Source organism: Eretmochelys imbricata, chromosome 1 (assembly GCF_965152235.1).
Source record: "Eretmochelys imbricata isolate rEreImb1 chromosome 1, rEreImb1.hap1, whole genome shotgun sequence".
Taxonomy (NCBI): Eukaryota; Metazoa; Chordata; order Testudines; family Cheloniidae; genus Eretmochelys; species Eretmochelys imbricata.
In genome coordinates, this window is record NC_135572.1 from 198,814,638 (window position 1) to 198,832,638 (window position 18,001).

General features: G+C 38.8%; 2 protein-coding genes across 3 annotated transcripts in view; one reads left to right on the top strand and one right to left on the bottom strand.

Annotated features, from left to right (window-relative positions):
• CMSS1 (cms1 ribosomal small subunit homolog) overlaps positions 1 to 18,001 on the top strand; it is a 366,300-nt gene that overhangs the window by 5,550 nt on the left and 342,749 nt on the right. The window lies entirely within an intron of this gene.
• FILIP1L (filamin A interacting protein 1 like) overlaps positions 7,160 to 18,001 on the bottom strand; it is a 108,602-nt gene continuing 97,760 nt past the window's right edge. Inside the window, exon 2 of the mRNA XM_077821647.1 lies at positions 7,160 to 7,348. Within this exon, the coding sequence (XP_077677773.1) occupies positions 7,160 to 7,348 (189 nt within the window). The remainder of the gene's footprint in view (positions 7,349 to 18,001) is intronic.

The following is an 18,001-nucleotide window of genomic DNA, read 5'->3' on the forward strand; positions in this document are numbered from 1 at the left end:
GATAGCATGTTTGAGTATTACCGTGCAAGATGCTACTGGGTACAGAATATAAGCAGCCTTCTGGAGCGTGCAAGTCCTGGAAGGTGGTGGATCTGGGCTCCATGGCAGTCTGACCTATCAGAGCCCAGCAATGTTAAGTGGTAACAAAAACTTGCAGTGAACAAACTGGCATGTGGTATATAGTTGCATCATCGTTAGCTCCATTTATGCTGAATTCGCCATCAATTATCCTGAGGATAGGACTCTGAAGTAAGAATTTTTTGAAACCTGCCAACCGTAAACACATAAGTACTTGTTTTCTAGAACACACAGGGTAATAATCTGTCATGATGGTTACTGAAGCAAAGTCCCAAAGCATGCTCTATCAAATTAAATTTAAAGCACGAGTATGGAGGAAATTATATTGTAGATAAATAGGAGCCCTTTTTCTCTCAAAATCCCTATGGTATTATTCTGGTATTGTGCTTGATTCCCTCTTTATTTGGAGATCTCTATATAATTTTGTTCTCTGTAGCATGCTTTAGGAGTAATGGGAACAGGTGATTACTGTACAGATCCCATAATCTGCAGTCTACATCCTGTATCTGTGCTCCTGTCATCAAGGTCCCAATATGGAGCCAGTTACTGCTACATGCAAGTACTGAGTTTGATACAAGTGACCAGTAAGCTAAGAAGCTGCTACAGAATTTTCCGTTATTTTGATTCACTTATTTATTCTCTGCATAGGATGGATGAAAAGTCTAATGTTCAGTTTAGACTGCATAATATGGACAATATAGAATGCTTTTACATCATTTGACATGTAGGAGGAAATCAGTCAGAATTTACAATGTGAGATGCATACATTTAAAATATCCTGACAACTTTGGGATTAAAAATATAAAATGCTATTTTCTTGTCTAACGTTATTTATTTATTTATTTAGATTTTTTTAAAAATCACTTTTCCTGAAGCTGTAGGTGCTTATCAGAATAATATTTAAGATTCACAACTAAAACACCAGCATACATTGACACGCCCGTCCAGACCAACTCCAATGCAAAAAATATAAACCAGCTAATGGCCCAAGCTTCTTTTTCCAACCAATGCATTCCCTGTCAACCTACCCCCTGCGGTGTGTTCTGTACCTTAGCAAAATTTAAACTTAGAAGAAACAAAGTGTTTGAAACAGATTTTCAAATTCACCTAATGGGGATAAAAACACAAAATATATATTCTCGCAGGTAATATGGGAGTGGTCATTTGTGTCTTTTTGGCCACACCGTTAAAATGATTTATTATGTCAACTCGTCTTTCACAATTATATCATCACAACTGTTGTTGAATAAAGAAAATTTTATTATTTTGGTAATAGTTCTCACTTTTTTGTGGTGTGAATGTATATGCTGTATGTAAGTGATTAATTATTCAATGATTTTTAAGTCTGAAAGGGACCATTATGATAATCTAGCCTGAAGAATCACACCCAATAATTTCTGCATCAAGCCCATAACTTCTGTAATCGGAGATAAGGGTTCTAAATTAAAGCAGGTGAGTTGGTGTGCTTGTTTCACAGCCAATTAGTGCATTGTGGAATATCAAAAAGAATGTTCAGTGTAACATCTCCTCCCCCACATCATTGTGATGTAACTTTAAAACATGATATTACTAATACTTTTAAAAAATATGCTAGTGATATTGCATGGGGTTCTGGGAGGGGAAGGGAGTTGATAAGTTCAACAACCTTTTGAGGTTAAATTAGTGCAGGTGAAAGATGCTGGCTTGACAGCCATGGAGATTGAAGTCCTTTCTCTGTACAACAGGGGGAGCACTGGCAGCAATGGTGCAAGCTCCATTCATTGCCTACAGCCAATGTGCCACAACCCGCTGACTTGAAGGGACCACTTCTAGGAGCAGGGGTGGTCCTGGGTTGTTCAGGGATTCTTTCAGTCCCCCTGACTGTCTGTGACTGGGTCTCTCCATGTGTATTCTTCATACTTTCCTTGTCCCCCTCAACTCCATCAGGTTGTGGTGGCTGACTTTACCAGTTGTTTGTTTGCTTCCTTTGGTCAAACGCTACAAGGATTAGGATGCCAGGGGGTGGAGATGAATTGCAGTATTCCAAGAAGGAAGCAGGGCCAGGGAGTTTAATTTCTGTAGTGGCTCACTAGCACTAGAATTGTGTGGAGAACTGGAGGTGGTTCTGTGGCTGGTGAGGGGCCTATTATCATAATCTAAGGCACAGGCTAGCACTGTTAAATGGGAAGTTAGTTCAGTTGTTATGTTCAATGGCAAGCCTGTTCAGTCTTTGGCCTCTCTATGGAGACTGGCAATGCTGGTGCTAAATAGTGTCAGACATAAGAACGGCCATACTGTGTCGACCAATGGTCTGTCTAGCCCAGTATACTGTCATCTGACAGCAGCTAGTGCCAGATGCTTCAAAGTGAATGAACAGAACAGGGCAACAGCAAGTGATCCCTCCCCCAGTCATTCAGTCTCAGCATCTGCAAGTCAGAGGCTTAGGGACAACCAGAGCATGAGGTTGCATCCTGGGCCATCTTGGCTAATAGCCATTGGTGGACATATCCTCCATGAATTTATCTAATTCTTTTGAATCCAGTTATAGTTTTGGCTTTCACAGCATCCCCTTCAACGAGTGCTACAGCCAGTCAGAACTCATTGGGAGTGGAATCTAGCTGGTGACCTAAATGTGAAAGACATGCTGATCTTATGACCTACCAGTCTCCTTCTGATAGATTTCTAATATGAGCTGGGAGATCTGCTGAAAATGAAGCATGACTAAAGACATTTCTCAAGAATTGCTCTAATGAAGTTTATAACATAATATAATCAAATTGATAAGTATTTTTATAAGCAATCTCTATTGTGTTTTTTGATATTGTAATTATTTTGAAACCCTTATTTATAAAACACACTAAGGCCCAGTTCCGCAAGGTGCTGGGTGTCTCATGGGGGATGCTGAGCACCCTTGTCTCCCGTTGACTTCTTTGGGATGTGAGAGTTCTCAACACCTTGCAGCCTCTGGCCCTCATAGCATACACTTTATCTTTCAGATAGATGTAAGTTTGGTAAATGAAATAATTAGAAGGAAGCCTACAGGTTTCTTCTTATATCTGAGGAAACTAGTTCTTGACTATTTTCTGTAAGTTTATCACAAAATACATCTTGTAGGGAGCATTCTGAATAAATTTCTCACTAGATTGACTCTCTAATGTTTAAGTACTGAGGGGGGGAATTTCTGATCAATTGTTTAGAGCCGTACATATTGCAGTCACACATTTACAGAGATTACCACAACTGTGCTTGTATGATGTGTTGCCACAATGTCTTTGATTAAAGTAATTTAAAGTTCTAGCTATGAAATTAAAAAATAGTGTTGGTTGGGTGCCAGGATGTTGTTTTTTTCTGGAGCAGAACAGTCCTGAGCCTGGTTGCTGTGGTCACCACTGACTTTCACTTAATTTGGGAATTAGAAATCCACTCTCGCTGCAAAAAGATCCACGTTAGCCTAATTTCAAAACTGCAGATGCTCCACAAATCACATTTAGTGGGATCATTGGAATGAGTTCCCTGGGGGGAGGGGGGAAGGATGAGGGAGATAATGACAAGAGGAAGTCAAAGGAATTTGTAGCACAATACCCCATGAATTAGTCAGTGTTACAGGGTACACAACATTATACTCTGCAATAATAGTGTTCTGTTGATTTTTCATTTTAGACAAATAACATAAATATTTTCAGCGAACTCTTCTATAGAATTTTGTTCACCTTTTCATAATGACAGTTTTGACAATTCATAATGACAATTATCCTTCAAGAAATAAAACAGTATTGTTGTATTCTTATACAGCTTGTTTATGTTTAACAGTTTTCAGCATCCTTATAGTAGCAGTCTCTTTGCTGGAAAACATAAAGCCTTGTTTTTTTTTTTATTTATACAAAAGCTGAGCAAAGACTCAAGTAGAAATTATTCTTTTAGCTAAATGCATAAATTCAGTAAGAACTGAAAAGGCAGTTGCTCTGTGTTGCATGGACTAAAGGTGCCCTTGCAAAAGATCAGTAATAGGTATCAAGTAGCTTGGTCAAAATCTTCACAAAGATGGAGTTACAGTTGCAGGTACATATGTTATTTGTGTGTGAATGTTTGAGTTTGGTGAGGGGAAAATCCCCCCAGGATATTAAGAACTAAGATTGAGAAGTGCAATCAGAGTAATATATGTTAATCGAAATAAAATAACCACAATTTTAACCCTGCTCCAGGAGAGACAGCATGCACAAATGAGATCTAAATACCATAATCCCAGTAAAACTGCAAACGTTAATACAGCTCATAAAAAAATAAATTAAAAAAAGTGGAAGTCTCAGTTCTTGCATTCACGTTCATAATGCAGTGTTTGCTCATAAACAAGTGTAGTTACATCACTTTAGTTAACTAATACATTAGGGAATTGACCCTTTTCAAATTCCATTTTAAAAATTAATGGTATGCACATCAAAAAGCTCGGTATTTATTTAAGCTCTTGAAATTGCATAATCAATGGCAGGTTTCATTCATTCCTCCATTCATAGAATCGTAGACCTGTAAGGCTGGAAAGAACCTGGAGAGGTCATCTAGTGAAGTCCATCCCTCCTATGCTGAATCAGAACAGTATACCTAGACCATCTCTGACAGATGTTTGTCTAACCTGTTCATAAAACCCTCCAAAGACAGGGATTCCACAACCTCCCTGGGTAACCTCTTCCGCTACTTGCTTATCCGTATAGTTAGAAAGTTTTTCCTAATATCTAACCTAAATCGCCCTTGCTGCAGATTGTCAATTACTTCTTGTCCTACCTTCAGTGGACATGGAGAACAATTGATCACTGTCCTCACTATAACAACCCTTAACATATTTAAAGACTATCAGTTCACCTCTTAGGCTTTTTTTCTCAAGACTAAACATGCCTAGTTTTTTTAACCTTTCCTCATAGGTCACATTTTCTAAACACTTTATCATTTTTGTTGCTCTCCTCTGGACTGTCTCCAATTTGTCCACATCTTGAAGAGTGGCACCCAAAACTGGACACAGCACTATAGCTGAGGCCTCACTAGTGCTGAGCAGAGTGGAACATTACTTCTAGTGTCTTAAATATGACACTTCTGTTGTTATACCCCAGAATATTAGAATTTTTTGCAACTGCATCACCTTGTTGACTCATTCAATTTGGGATCCACTATAACCCCCAGATCCTTTTCAGCAGTACTACAGCCTAGCCAGTTAGTCCCCATTTTGTAGTTGTGCACTTGATTTTTCCTTCTGAAGTGTAGTACTTTGCACTAGTCTTTATTTTATTTCATCTTGTTGATTTCAGACCAATTCTCCAATTTATCAAGGTCATTTTGAATTCTAATCATGCCCTCCAAAATGCTTGCAACCCCTCCCAGCTTGGTGTCATCTGCAAATTTTATGAGCATACTTTCCACTCCGTTATGCATCTCATTAATGAAAATATTGAATAGTACTGGACCCAGGAGAGACCCCTGTGGGACCCCTCTAGATACACACTCCCAGTTTGAATGCAAACTGTTGATAACTACTCTTTGAGTACAGTCTTCTAAGCAGTTGTGCACCCACCTTATAGTAATTTCATCTATACCTCATTTCCCTATTTTGCTTATGAGAGTGTCATGTGGGACTGTGTGAAAAATCTTACTAAAATCAAGATATATAATGTCTACTGCTTCCCACCATGCAGTAGGCCAGTATTGGGTTGGTTTGGCATGATTTGTTCTTGACACATCCACGTTGCTTATCATTTATCGCCCTGTTATCCTCTAGGTACAAATGGATTATTTAGTCAGTTGTTCCAGTATCTTTCCAGGTATCAACATTAGGCTGATAGGTCTATAATTCTCTGTGTCCTCTTTATTCCCCCTTTTTAACGATAGATAAGTTTGCCCTTGTCCAGCCCTCTGGGAGTCACCTGTCCTCCAAGCAGGGCCGGCTCTAGGTTTTTTTGCCGCCCCAAGCAAAAAAAAAAATATCGCCCCTGGAATTGTGCCACCCCAAGCATGGGCTTGCTTTGCTGGTGCCTAGAGCCAGTCCTGCCTCCAAGGATTCTCAAAGATAATTGCTAGTGATTCCGAGATTGTTTCAGATAGTTAAGTATCCTAGAGTGAAACTCATCAGGCCCTACCAACTTAAATGCATGTCACTTAACTAAATATTTTGTAACTTGTTCTGTCTTCCATCTCCCTTGTTGTTAATATTCATTGTGTTAAGCACCTGATCACAATTTAATCTTTGTAATGAAGACTGACGCAAAATAGGTATTAAACAGCTCAGTCTTCATGATGTTGTTGGTTATTAGTTCTCCTTCCTCACCCTTATCAGAGGATTGACACTTTTCTTTGTCTTTGTCTTGCTCCAAATCTATTTATAGAATCTCTTATTGCCATTTATGTTCCTTGCTAAATGTTACTCATTTCGTGCCTTAGCCTTTTTGATTTTGTCCCTACATGCTTGTGCTATTCTTTTGTAGTCATCCTTAGCAGTTCGTCCATATTTCCACTTTTTGTAGGATTCCTCTTTGCTTTTCAGTTCATTGAAGATCTCTGTGTACATTCATGTTGCTCTATTACTATCTTCCTCTTTCATTTGTATCGGGATAGTTTGCCAAGTATTGTCTCCTCTCACTTAAATTTTAACCTAAAAATATCCACATTGAAACACAATTCCATAAGACCAACTGAAAACAAAATCCTTGTGTGATAGCTTGTCATTATGATTGTAGTCATTGTTGTAAATCTACTAGAGTGGAATTAAGGTTGTGGTTATTAGTTGCTGAGGGTTGTGTGTCAAATTTTGGTTCATAATAGAAACCCATTTTGCAATTTAATTTGCCACTTCATGATAATGGCCAAATTCTGTTGTCATTTAACTTGCTGTAAATCAGGATTTACACTGGCGCACCGAGATCAGAGTTTGGTCCAGAGAGTGTAAGTGATGCATTGTGGTTCTAGTGTGAGCATTGCAGTCTTTTTACAGACGTGTGAATAGTTTTATCTCACTGCTTGTGGAAACATTACCTTTTTCTGAAACAGCCCTTAGAAGTAATTGCTACAGTGATTCACATTATTCCACAAATATATTTTACTCCTGGACATTGCAGAGAGTTGTTTACCTTTTCCCTCCATTTTGAAGGTAAGTGTTAGATACAGTTCTCATGATGTGTCGCTTTCCAGCATTGCTTTCTTGGAGTGGTTTGTTGAGATGCCCAGTAGGTGTTTTCACAGGTAATTTAGTCGTGCTCATGGACTTTGGTTTGGGAATCCGAGTAGGAATTGTACGCTGGACTACATCAGCAATCTTGAAATGAACCAAGAAAAAATGTAAGCAGTTAGGTTGGGTGGTTTGAATAGTTCTTTAGTGCTCTTTCTCAGCTTTTCAGAAAAGGACATTTACATTATCTGATTAAGAACTGTTGTCAGTGTAGTTTTCCTTATTTTTCTGTTTTTTTTTTTTTTATTTTTAATGGTACACTGAGGCACATGAAATAATGATAGTTTTTGAATGATGGGGGAAGACTGAGTGTCTTGTTACTCTTTGGAGGCTTTTTGTCTCTATGTGGCAGCAAAGTCTGTAATTCAAGAAAAGTCTCAGAAGAGTTTTTGGGGTTTTGCAGCGATACAAGTATTTTATTCTTGACTGAGCTATTACAGTCTACAACAAAATGCACCTTGTGGCTAAATCAACTAAATACTGAGTGGGAAAAAATGTATTTTAAAGATGGTCAAAAAGATTCCTATGCAATGTGATGAAGAAAAAAATGCTAATGCACATTAAGCTGTATACCCAAAGATACCATATCATGAAGGATGATGTGATATTGATAGCACTTTTCTGTACAGCTTTTGTGAGACCTGCCTCAAGTACTGATTTCCCTGGCTTCCAGGGATGCATCATGACACAATGAATAGGGCATGGGACTGAGAATGAAGATACTTGGGATCTGTTCCCAGCTCTGCTATGGGCTTGTTGTGTGACTTTGGACAAATCATTTAATGTCTCTGTGACCCAGTTTCCCCACTTGTAAAATGGGGATGATATTAATCTTCCTTTATAATTTAAAAGTATGTTGATGTCTATAGATGAAAATGACTGTATAAGTACTTACTGTTGTTCTGGGCATCTCCTTAATGTTAATCTCTCTCTCTCATTTGTGTATATATATTCTCATTTGTGTGTGTGTATGTATGTATGCATGTATGTATATATATATATATACACAAACCTCTAGAAAACTGGAGAGCACCAAAAAGAGCTGGAGCTGCCTTATTAGTAAAGATTTAAAGAAATACTTAGGTATAGCTTGGCCAGATGGCTATTCCATGGGAATGCATAGATTTAATTGTTTGAAGAATGTGAACAGTAACGAGGGAGTAGAATAATTATTTTTAGGGGAGCCGTTGTACTAGGCTTTGTACAAACCAATAACACAAAGGCTCCAGAGAACTCATAGTCTGGGATTCAATCTATATGCAGCTGGTGACTGAACTAACAAATGAGGGGGTGACAAGGTAACAGTACACTTGTTTAGGATGTTCAAGGGGTTGAGTATATCATAATGAAATTCAGAAAAAGAAAAATTAAACTGACTTCACAGGATTAGAGTGTCTCAGTATTGTCATTTTAAGTTCCTTCAGCAACAGAATAATTTTGTTTATTTTTGTGCTGGAGACAGAACTTGCTCTGAATACAGTGTTTATTGCATTTATCTTAACTGTATTAAGAAATCAGAAAGAATTAAGAAAGAAAAGTAACTTTTTTCTTTATTGTGTGTGGGTCGATGGGTGATACATTGTTGCTTTATAAGCATAAGGCAAAACGGCATTTGTTTTAAACAAATATCTTGAGAAAAACATGGTAAACATTCCATTCATTAATGCTGGTGAGATTGCTATGGATTAGTAGTTTAGAGGATAATTATAAGAGCAATTGTGATAAGTGGATAAATAGTTAAGGAATGTTTTGCTCTTTCCTTGAATTGTTGCTGGAGGTTTAACTGACTTTTACAGTACAGTGTTTCCGTTTGGGGAGACGTTCCAGTGTAGGTAAACAATTTAAAATAAATCAGTTGAATTGCTCATGCAATAAGTGGCTGATCACCTTTGTTAGCCTATTTAAAACAATCATTTATTTTTTAACAATTTCCAGCTGATGTTAATTTTTGTGTATGTGTATTTTGCAGCAGTCAGATTTCCCATTGCAGAAAAAGGTTTACTCGGTGTTTTTAAATTATGATTTTATGTGGCTTTGCAGTTTCTCGCTGATAAATGATGATGTTTCAGTTGCATTTGATATTGTAACTGATATGTGTATTAGAGAAACGATTCATTTGGTAAGGCCTGGTGTACATAGCTTTTGTATCTGTAATATTGTTTTGGTTAGGGTATGATTTTTTTTTTTAATTGTTTGAACCAAAATAGTTATGCCAGTACAACCCCTAATGTGTATGCAGTTACACTGGCTATAAAGGTTCTCTATACTGGTATAAGACTTATCCATGTGTGAGTAAGTTATAGCAGCGTACGTGTTTCTAAACCAGTATAACTGCATCCACACTAGGGTAGTAGTAACACTTTAACTATACCAGCATTGTTTAAGGGGTGCAACTTTTATGTGTCGACAAGGCCTTAAACTTAGACTGTTTTTATAGTTCTTTCTCTCCTCTTTCAGCACCTGAAAGTAAGTTTCTTTTTCACAAGCCCTGTCTCACAGTTATTCAAGAATGGATGTTCAAAGAGAGAGGAATGAATAATATTAGTAAAAAACATGAACATTCAGTTTTCAAAACTAAAGTATGAATCCAGTTAAAGCACTTAAGCACGTGCTTAACTTTAAGCCTGACAGTCTACTATTGACACACACAAAGTTAAGCCCCTACTTAAGTGTTTGCTGTGTTAGGGTCTAAAAGATTGATTGAAAAATGTGAGTGTCAGATATGAGGGTTGGAAAGAACATTTTTGGGTTACCTTACCTAGATCATCCCCTTGCGTCATGGTAGGGCTGTTGTAAGATCTGGGTTGTAAGTACACCGTGAGAATTATAGTCTGTAACACGTGTTTAGATTCTTGGGTGTGAAGTACCACAGTTGTTATGGTTATATGGTGAGAGTTCTATAGAATGAATCCTCAATTAGTTTCTTGTCTAGTCTTGAGTGTACAGCATGGCAATGGTTATGTTATAGTTATTACCGCTGCATCGCTTTGAAGGTGTCAACCATTAGAATATTGTGTGTGTTGGTTTTTGTTTCTTCAGAGTGATATTAGTTCTGGGTCAATGAAGGGAAGTCAGTATTCCCATCAAGAATAATTTCTGCAAATACACACCACCCTCTTGTACACTGATTCCCTCTCCTCTGTGTCCCTTCCCTGGAAAGATGAAGGATTCTCTCAGCTTTCCAGTCTTCTTTCTGACAACCAGAAGAAGCATTCCCTGAGCTGGTACAGCTGCTTGCTCCCTCTGTCCCCCAGTACTGCTGTCTGTCTCCCTGACCTCCCCCATGTAAATGCCCTCTCTTTTCTGCTCCCTGTTCAGAGAGTTAACAGGGGGTGTGGAATTCAATTCAATTATCCTTTAAGTAGCAACTGATGCTCCTCAGAACCTGGAGTCCCTTTTTCATCACAGTCCCCAATTCTGCTTTCCAAACACCCCTAGAAACTAGCCCATTCCAAGATACTATCTACCTGGGACTTAGCCATTTCCAAAGTTTTCAGTTGTGTAGTACATACAGGTCTACTAATTAAGGGGAAGTGTAAAAAAAGACATTCTTACTGTTTAGGCTTTAAAAATAGGCCTCGTTTGAGATGTGCAAAGCAAGCATTGATTCTCAGTCTATAAGCATGATAGTAAAACATTGGCTTCAGATATTAATTTCACAGAATAAGCTTAGTTTGTAAAATATGGCAAGGTTTTTTTGGCAGTAATGTCAGCAGTCGTTGAAATGAACAGTTAAAATTCATTGTCAAGGCAAATAAGGGGTAGGGTGCTGAGAACCAGGGCGAACTGCAATTTGATAAACAGGCTTTGTCTTCCTGCCTGTTAAATTAACCTCCAGAATGGATGTCATTTATTGGAAATAGGAATTGGGTGAGAAGAATGAAAACCTAGTAATGTGGAAATTGTCATGCATGATTGGACCAGTGGCATATCTAGCCCTGTGTCCTTTTCTTGACAGTGGGCAGAGGCAGGAAACTCTGCAAGGGACAATTATGGAATAACATGCTTGGGGGCAATTTATTCTATTTCTCACCTCAGGCAGTCAGTAGTTGGCTTATGCTCTGAGCATGAAGATCTATATTCATTATATGTTTGTGTCTTATTTGCATTTGTTTGATAAGGAATTGTAATGATGGCCCGATTTTAAATGAAACACTATCAGATATTTTAACAATTTAGAATTTTTCTCCTTTTATGTTTTCTGAGTCATCAGTGTAAATTAACCCCTTTTTTGGGTACAGAAGTGGGGGGGGGGCATGTGGAAAGCAGGCGGGGTGTGGCAGGGGGCAGGACGGGCATGTTGAAAGGTACCAGTTCTAGCTATCTGGCTGTCTCCATCTGCTTGAACCCTAACTCTCCACTCTGACTTCTCTGTGGAAAATAGCATAAAATGTGGCTGCATGTTTTCTGTCTTAGTGATTTATGCCTTTTATTAATGGACAAAGGGGAGTGTGCAGTGCTCATGGCTAGCTTTCTTCATATATCTTTCTGCATCCATTATAGAAATGCATCTAGGAAAGATAACATTACATTTGGTTCTTTTTCAGCACTTTAGCTTGAAAGGTTTGAACAGCAGAGGGAGTCCTCTCTTAATTTTTGTTCTGCTCAAACTCTCTGGCTGTGGGACAGCTCTGTATAGACCAGTTATGCAAATAACCATATGCATATCTTGACAGACTTTAGTTTGTCCTCAGATTGCTGAGGGCAGTTGAAGTGTGCGCCTGGTCTAGAAAGGGCATATGTATGAGGGTGCCAAAAAGAAATGTGATGATTGCTTACCCCTTGTTCTAAAACATTTCGCCATGTGCTTCCTCAGCTCATTAAAATCTCAGTCCTGCTGTCCTTTTCAGGAGTGAGTTAGGGCTAAGTAAAGAAGGCAGGATTGGGCCCGAAGTAGCATTCTCTTTTTAGTTGTCAAATAGTAAATTGTTGATTTGTATAGTTCTCTCCAGCCTCCCCCACCCCAAGGCCCTTCTAGTTCGTCCTGTTTTTCTGAACCCCTCTGTTTTCATTCTGAAATCTTTCAGGTTAGTCAGAATGAATGTTTTCAGCTGCTCTGCCTCTCTGAGTGAGTGAGTGATTGATTGATTATTTAGAAAAACTGTACTGTTCTGCAACAAAGGTCCCAAACGTTGCATCTTACTGCTGTAGTATTTCATTTTTACAGTTGCTAATGTACTTTCTTCTGTCTTTGCCTTATGGAACTCTGGTCATCAAGGCCAAGAATTCCCAACTTGATGCTCAACTTTAGACAGCCTACATACCCTCTGAAGATACCAAAATAAGTAGTCTGACTTTTAAGAGGTACGGAGCACCCACTGTTCCTCCCTTAGCTGAGGGAGAAAAAGACATTTTGGAGCTGAGATCTGAATAAAGAGAGAGCAAGTTTTTAGGGTAGAGATGCTTGCAGGAGCTGCACAGGAGAAGGCCTTTGTGCAGACATTGGGGAGATAGTGGGATGTATGTAGAACACAGTGGGTGTGACCAGAGGGAAGGTGGATTTTCAGAAGGTCTGAAATGAATCCTGGAATCCAGTAATGCTCAGTAGCTTCACTTAAATCCTGCTATAGTAGTTAATATACCAAACAGGCACTAGATTGTTTGTTCCTCTCCAGAGGTATTAATGTTAAAAAACACAACCCAGTTTAGTTACAATAGCGCAAACAAAGCATCTGCAACCACATTTCTCTGTAGTTTCTATCTTCTGATTTAAAGGGATGCTGTCATGGCTGGCTAGTTCAAAATATGGCCTGTCTTTATCATATATCTATAGTCAGTCAGCTTAGTGAGTTTACACAGTGCCTGTCCTCTCACAATTTGTTCTTCAAGGCTTTTTTAATTTTCTTTATTCAAACTGCAGAGGCAGTGCCCATGAACAAACCCTACAGTAACAGTAGTGCATGTTTAGGGTGCAGAATGGAGAATCTAAACATCTGTGTTTTAATCCTGACTATGCCACTGACTCACTTTTTGACTGTGAGCAAGTGACTTCACATTTCTGAACCTGTTTCCCCATTTGTGAAGTGGGGTTAATGATACTTGTCCTCCCTTTGTAAAATGCTTTCTGTCAGATTGTGATACCCATTTCAAAGTGACTACTTGTGGTACAAGGTGCCATTGAACACATATAACACAGGCTGGCCTTTTGCGATCTGTGCCTGAGAAGTATCGTTATTAATTTATTATTACAATTTATTTATTTGTTGTTACAATTAGTAATGGCGGAGGAAAATATCAATAAAACCGTTTCAGCTGTATGATGGTGGCTATTGCCCCGAAAGTGCACACTAGCATTTCAAAACCTGTAGGAGAAATTTAAAAAAATCTGACACTGCCTTTAATAATAAAAAAAAGCGTAATTGACCTTGAATTGCATATAGAACTTTAAAAAGGGTGGGGAGGGAAGGGGAGTGGAATTGATCCTGGATATTCACGCCTATATGCCAAGTGTTTAAACTGGATCATGTTTTTATGGTTGAATTGTAAACACCTTAGAAACTGGTGTCTCTGTAGAAAAGGAGACAGGTCCTTAACTGTAGCAGTGTGAATGGCTCACTGTTACCATATTATAAAGTACCATGGGTGTTGAGCCAGTTGGCTCACTGGATAATCCTAATCCTATAATTTTGCATATAGTGGACAGCTCATACTGTGGAACTAAGTACTCTTGGGTTTTGCCATTTTTAACTATAAGTCACTTTAAAATGGAAGTTAGAGGTGGAAAGGATTGGAAAAAGGTTAATTGTAATACCTTATGATGTTGATTTTTGCTTTCCAATGCATATGATGCCCCAAGGGTATCTTGATTATTGTAGGTTTCAGAGTAGCAGCCGTGTTAGTCTGTATTCACAAAAAGAAAAGGAGTACTAGTGGCACCTAGAGACTAACCAATTTATTTGAGCATAAGCTTTCGTAAGCTAGAGCTCACTTCATCGGATGCATTCATTGGATTGATTATTGTAAAGTGTTTCATTTACAGTGGGGGCAGGATAGAACTGCTTAGTTTCATGAACTTGAACTATTCAGAAGGAAATTTTATGTTAAAAATAGATGCAATTTCTGCACCTGTGACATGATCTTTGTCAAAAGTTCAACCAGATGGGGTGGCCTGGCGCATAAAGATATTATATTTTAGACTTTTCTGTGGAGCTCATCTCCACAATATCTGAGCACCTTATAAAAAAGGAAATTCTTAATATTCCCATTTTGATGGTGGGGAACTGAGACACAGAGAGGTCACACAGGCAGAGTTGGGAATAGAAGCCAAAATATCTTGAGTCCCTTTCAAAAACCTTAACTACCAAAATTTTATCATATACCCTCCTTCTCTTCAGGATTGTCTTAACGAGGACATTTTATCATCTTTAAACTTAGCTTTTAATCATTGAGTTAGCTGACACAGTGCTAACTGGTCAGCGTAGACAAAGACATTTTGTGCCCATCATCAGGTCATCATCAATGAGCTGTGGGTAAACTCTACCAAGGCCAGGGTTTACCCAGGAGTAGTTGATGTGGTGATGAACACAATTTGTTCTAGTCTGCAGTGACCAGTCATCCATGGTCAGTGTTGTATTGCCTAACTCAATAGTTAAAAATTGTGTTTAAATGCAATTAAATTGTCTAGTGAAGATAAGCCTGTGCTTCAAAAGCAAGGTGCTGCTTGAGCTTAAAGGGAAATCTCCATTTTCTGTTAGTAGTTTAATTAGAGGACTTATTCACTCTGTAGGCTGGCCCCTAGAAGTGCCAATACTTGGGTAGGATTGATTCTATCCAGTAGAGGGCAGTGTTGACACTTACATGTTAGCCTGTTACCTCCATGTACATTGGTAATGTTTTCAGTAAACTCATTTCCTCTTGATTTAAATCTGTTTATCTATTTCTTGCATAAGATTATTGGCAGCAGAGATTCTTTTGTACAGATTTTGGGCAACTAAAGTTTGCAGTGATAACTTTTTTTATAGTGTTTTGTTTTCGAAAAGATTAGGGTGACCAGACGTCCCAATATTAGGGGCTTTGTCTTATTTAGCCAACTGTACCCCCTCCCCCAGTCCCGATTTTTCACACTTGCTCTCTGGTCACCCTAAAAAAGATGCATATGAAGCTGTAGGACTAGACGTAAATGTATTTTAAAGCAGAAATTTCTTCAATACTGGGATTGATTGATTGTGCAAAAATGTAAATATATATTTCCCCCCATTATTATTTAGCATACTGTGTGGGAGCGCACAGAGGTCAACAATGTTGGGGCCCCATTCTGTCTGCTAGTGCACAAACATTTGGAAAATAAGAGTCTCTGCCCCAAAGAGCTCACAAATGGGATCCACATTTGGATTCTTGGGAACTGTTGTAGATTTCAGGGTAAGGTTTTTCTTCTATGAAATCCACATTTTAAGAGAGTTTTGACCAGGATCACCTTCTAGTCTGTGTGTGTTGGGATTTTTTTGTTTTTTGTGGTGTTCACATCTAAAAGAGAAACGTGGTCTGTAATGACCTGAGTATGAGTTTAAGAACTCCTGAGTTTTAATCTTGTCCTGGACTGGCTCGCTCTGTTGCTTTAAAGAAGTCACTTAACCTCTCTATTTCAATTTCTCCAGCTGTAAAATGAAGACATTGTTTCTTACTTTCCTCACAGAGGTGCTGTTAACATTAATTAAAGTTAGTACTGTACTTTGAAGATGAGTGTTCCGTACTGTATGTGCTAAGTATTTTTGAGGGGAGTGCCAGTATTTAAGTGTATACACACTTTTTCGCTTTTCAGATAAACCGTCAACAATATGAAAGCCTTTTCTGGTATATTTAAAACCTCTTTACATGTGAATCCCACTCTGTGCCCTGTTATGAATCATGTTTGGTTGTAACAGTTGACTAATCTGATTATTTTGAGTGTGTCTCTCTATGATTGAGTCACCTCAGCATGTTGGACCAGGAGGTTATGTTCTCGTGCAGAGAATGCAATAATACTCTGTGGCTGTTGATTGTAGGATTTGCCCTTGTAATAACATTTCACAGTCAGATTATATTTGTCAAAACCTTCCTGTTAGTGGGGTGGTTTTAGCATTTGATTTTAGCATTAAAATGTCTCTCCCACACCCACCCATGCTGCGTTGAAGTCTTAAGATCTTCTTTTCTTGTTACACTGGTAACATAATGTTTGTTCTACCCATTGCTTAAGTCTGGAGATTTGGGAGTTGTCAGCTTTTGTTTAGCCTGTCTCAATATTTAATATTTCCTAGTTATGATGCACATGGTTCCTCCATCTCTATGCCCCAACCCATGATTCATCTTAATCATTCTGCCATACAATTGTTTCCCAAATTTTTTCTGTGTGGGGAAGGATGCATTTTAAAACCTTGTAAGAGGTGTAAGGAGTCCCAGTTTTTTTTTCTTTCAGCTTTGCTTGTCTACTGTCCTTCTGGGTAAGGAGGATTTAGCTGGCTGTACCTTCAATTTTCATCAATTCATCTCCTAAACTAGCTATTAGGGGTTGCTGTTGAATAATGTTGGGCATTGCCTCCATTAATCAGATGAGCACATTACTTCTGCAATATTTTAACCTGTGAATTTTCCGAACAGCAGGAAACTGGGACCAAGAGTATGTCTCTTGCAAGACAGTAGAGAGCACTGCCGTGCTACTAGACTGGCTCTCCTCCCAAATAAATTGACAAGGTTTTCAAACCTGTGTGCCTAAAATTACTCTCCTTTTTCCATATTTAGAAACCTAAATAAGTGGCCTGGATTTCAAATGTGCTGAGCACCCAGCAGCTCCCATTGTGCATATCTTCAAAGTGAAAATCCAGTATGTCTGTCATGGGAGGATGCTGTTGAGGACACACAGGGGACAGTCATGTTGGGCATCAAAGAAGTCTGTTGAAAAGGGTGGTAGCCCCTCCCTTTCCATAACCAGTTAGCCCCCATCCTCCTTCCCTGAGGGTTTGACTCCATACCCAGGGGAAGGGTTTGTTCAAAGGCTTGTTTGGAGTAGGGCTCACTGAAGGGTCTGGGAAGGGGTTGGTGTCAATGTATGATGAGACTTGCAAGAGTGGCCTTTGAAATGCTGGCAGCTTCTTAAGGTGATCATTCTGCAAGGGTTTACAAATAACAGGGCAAAATACTGGTTTTGGACATTCCTATTTTTCAAGGGCATATAGTGACCCTTACTGTTTGTCTTATGAGAAGGATGGAAGAGAGGCCTTAGCTGAACTTGCTTTCTAGGGAAATCTTTTGTGTACACTTGATCTAGAAATGTTTTATTTAATAATCAAGTATCTTTTTTCTATAAATTTTTTTTTTTACCATAGTTTGCTAATTTCTTAGTCAAAGTGGGGAGAAAATACTTTTTCCCTGTAGAAGTGAACCATGAAGCAGAACAGAGCAACCTGTCTTGTTTTTTTTGTCCTTTACTGCTTTCACGTGACGTATAAGAATAGCCTCAAGCTTGCTTCTGCTCTCTGGCATGTGCACGCACACATACAGTTTGTTTTTAAAATTAGAAATGTCAGGGTCTCTTTTTGGTAGAGAATGCTAACAAGATCTTCTGAAAGTCTGAATTGTGAGATGCTGTTTGAGGCTGTACTGGGTCAGACCAAAGGTCCATCTAGCCCAGTATCCAGTCTTCCGACAGTGGCCAATGCCAGGTGCCCCAGAGGGAATGAACAGAACAGGTAATCCTCAAGTGATCCATTCCCAGCTTCTGGCAAACAGAGGCTAGGGACACTATCCGTGCCCCACTGCAGATACGCT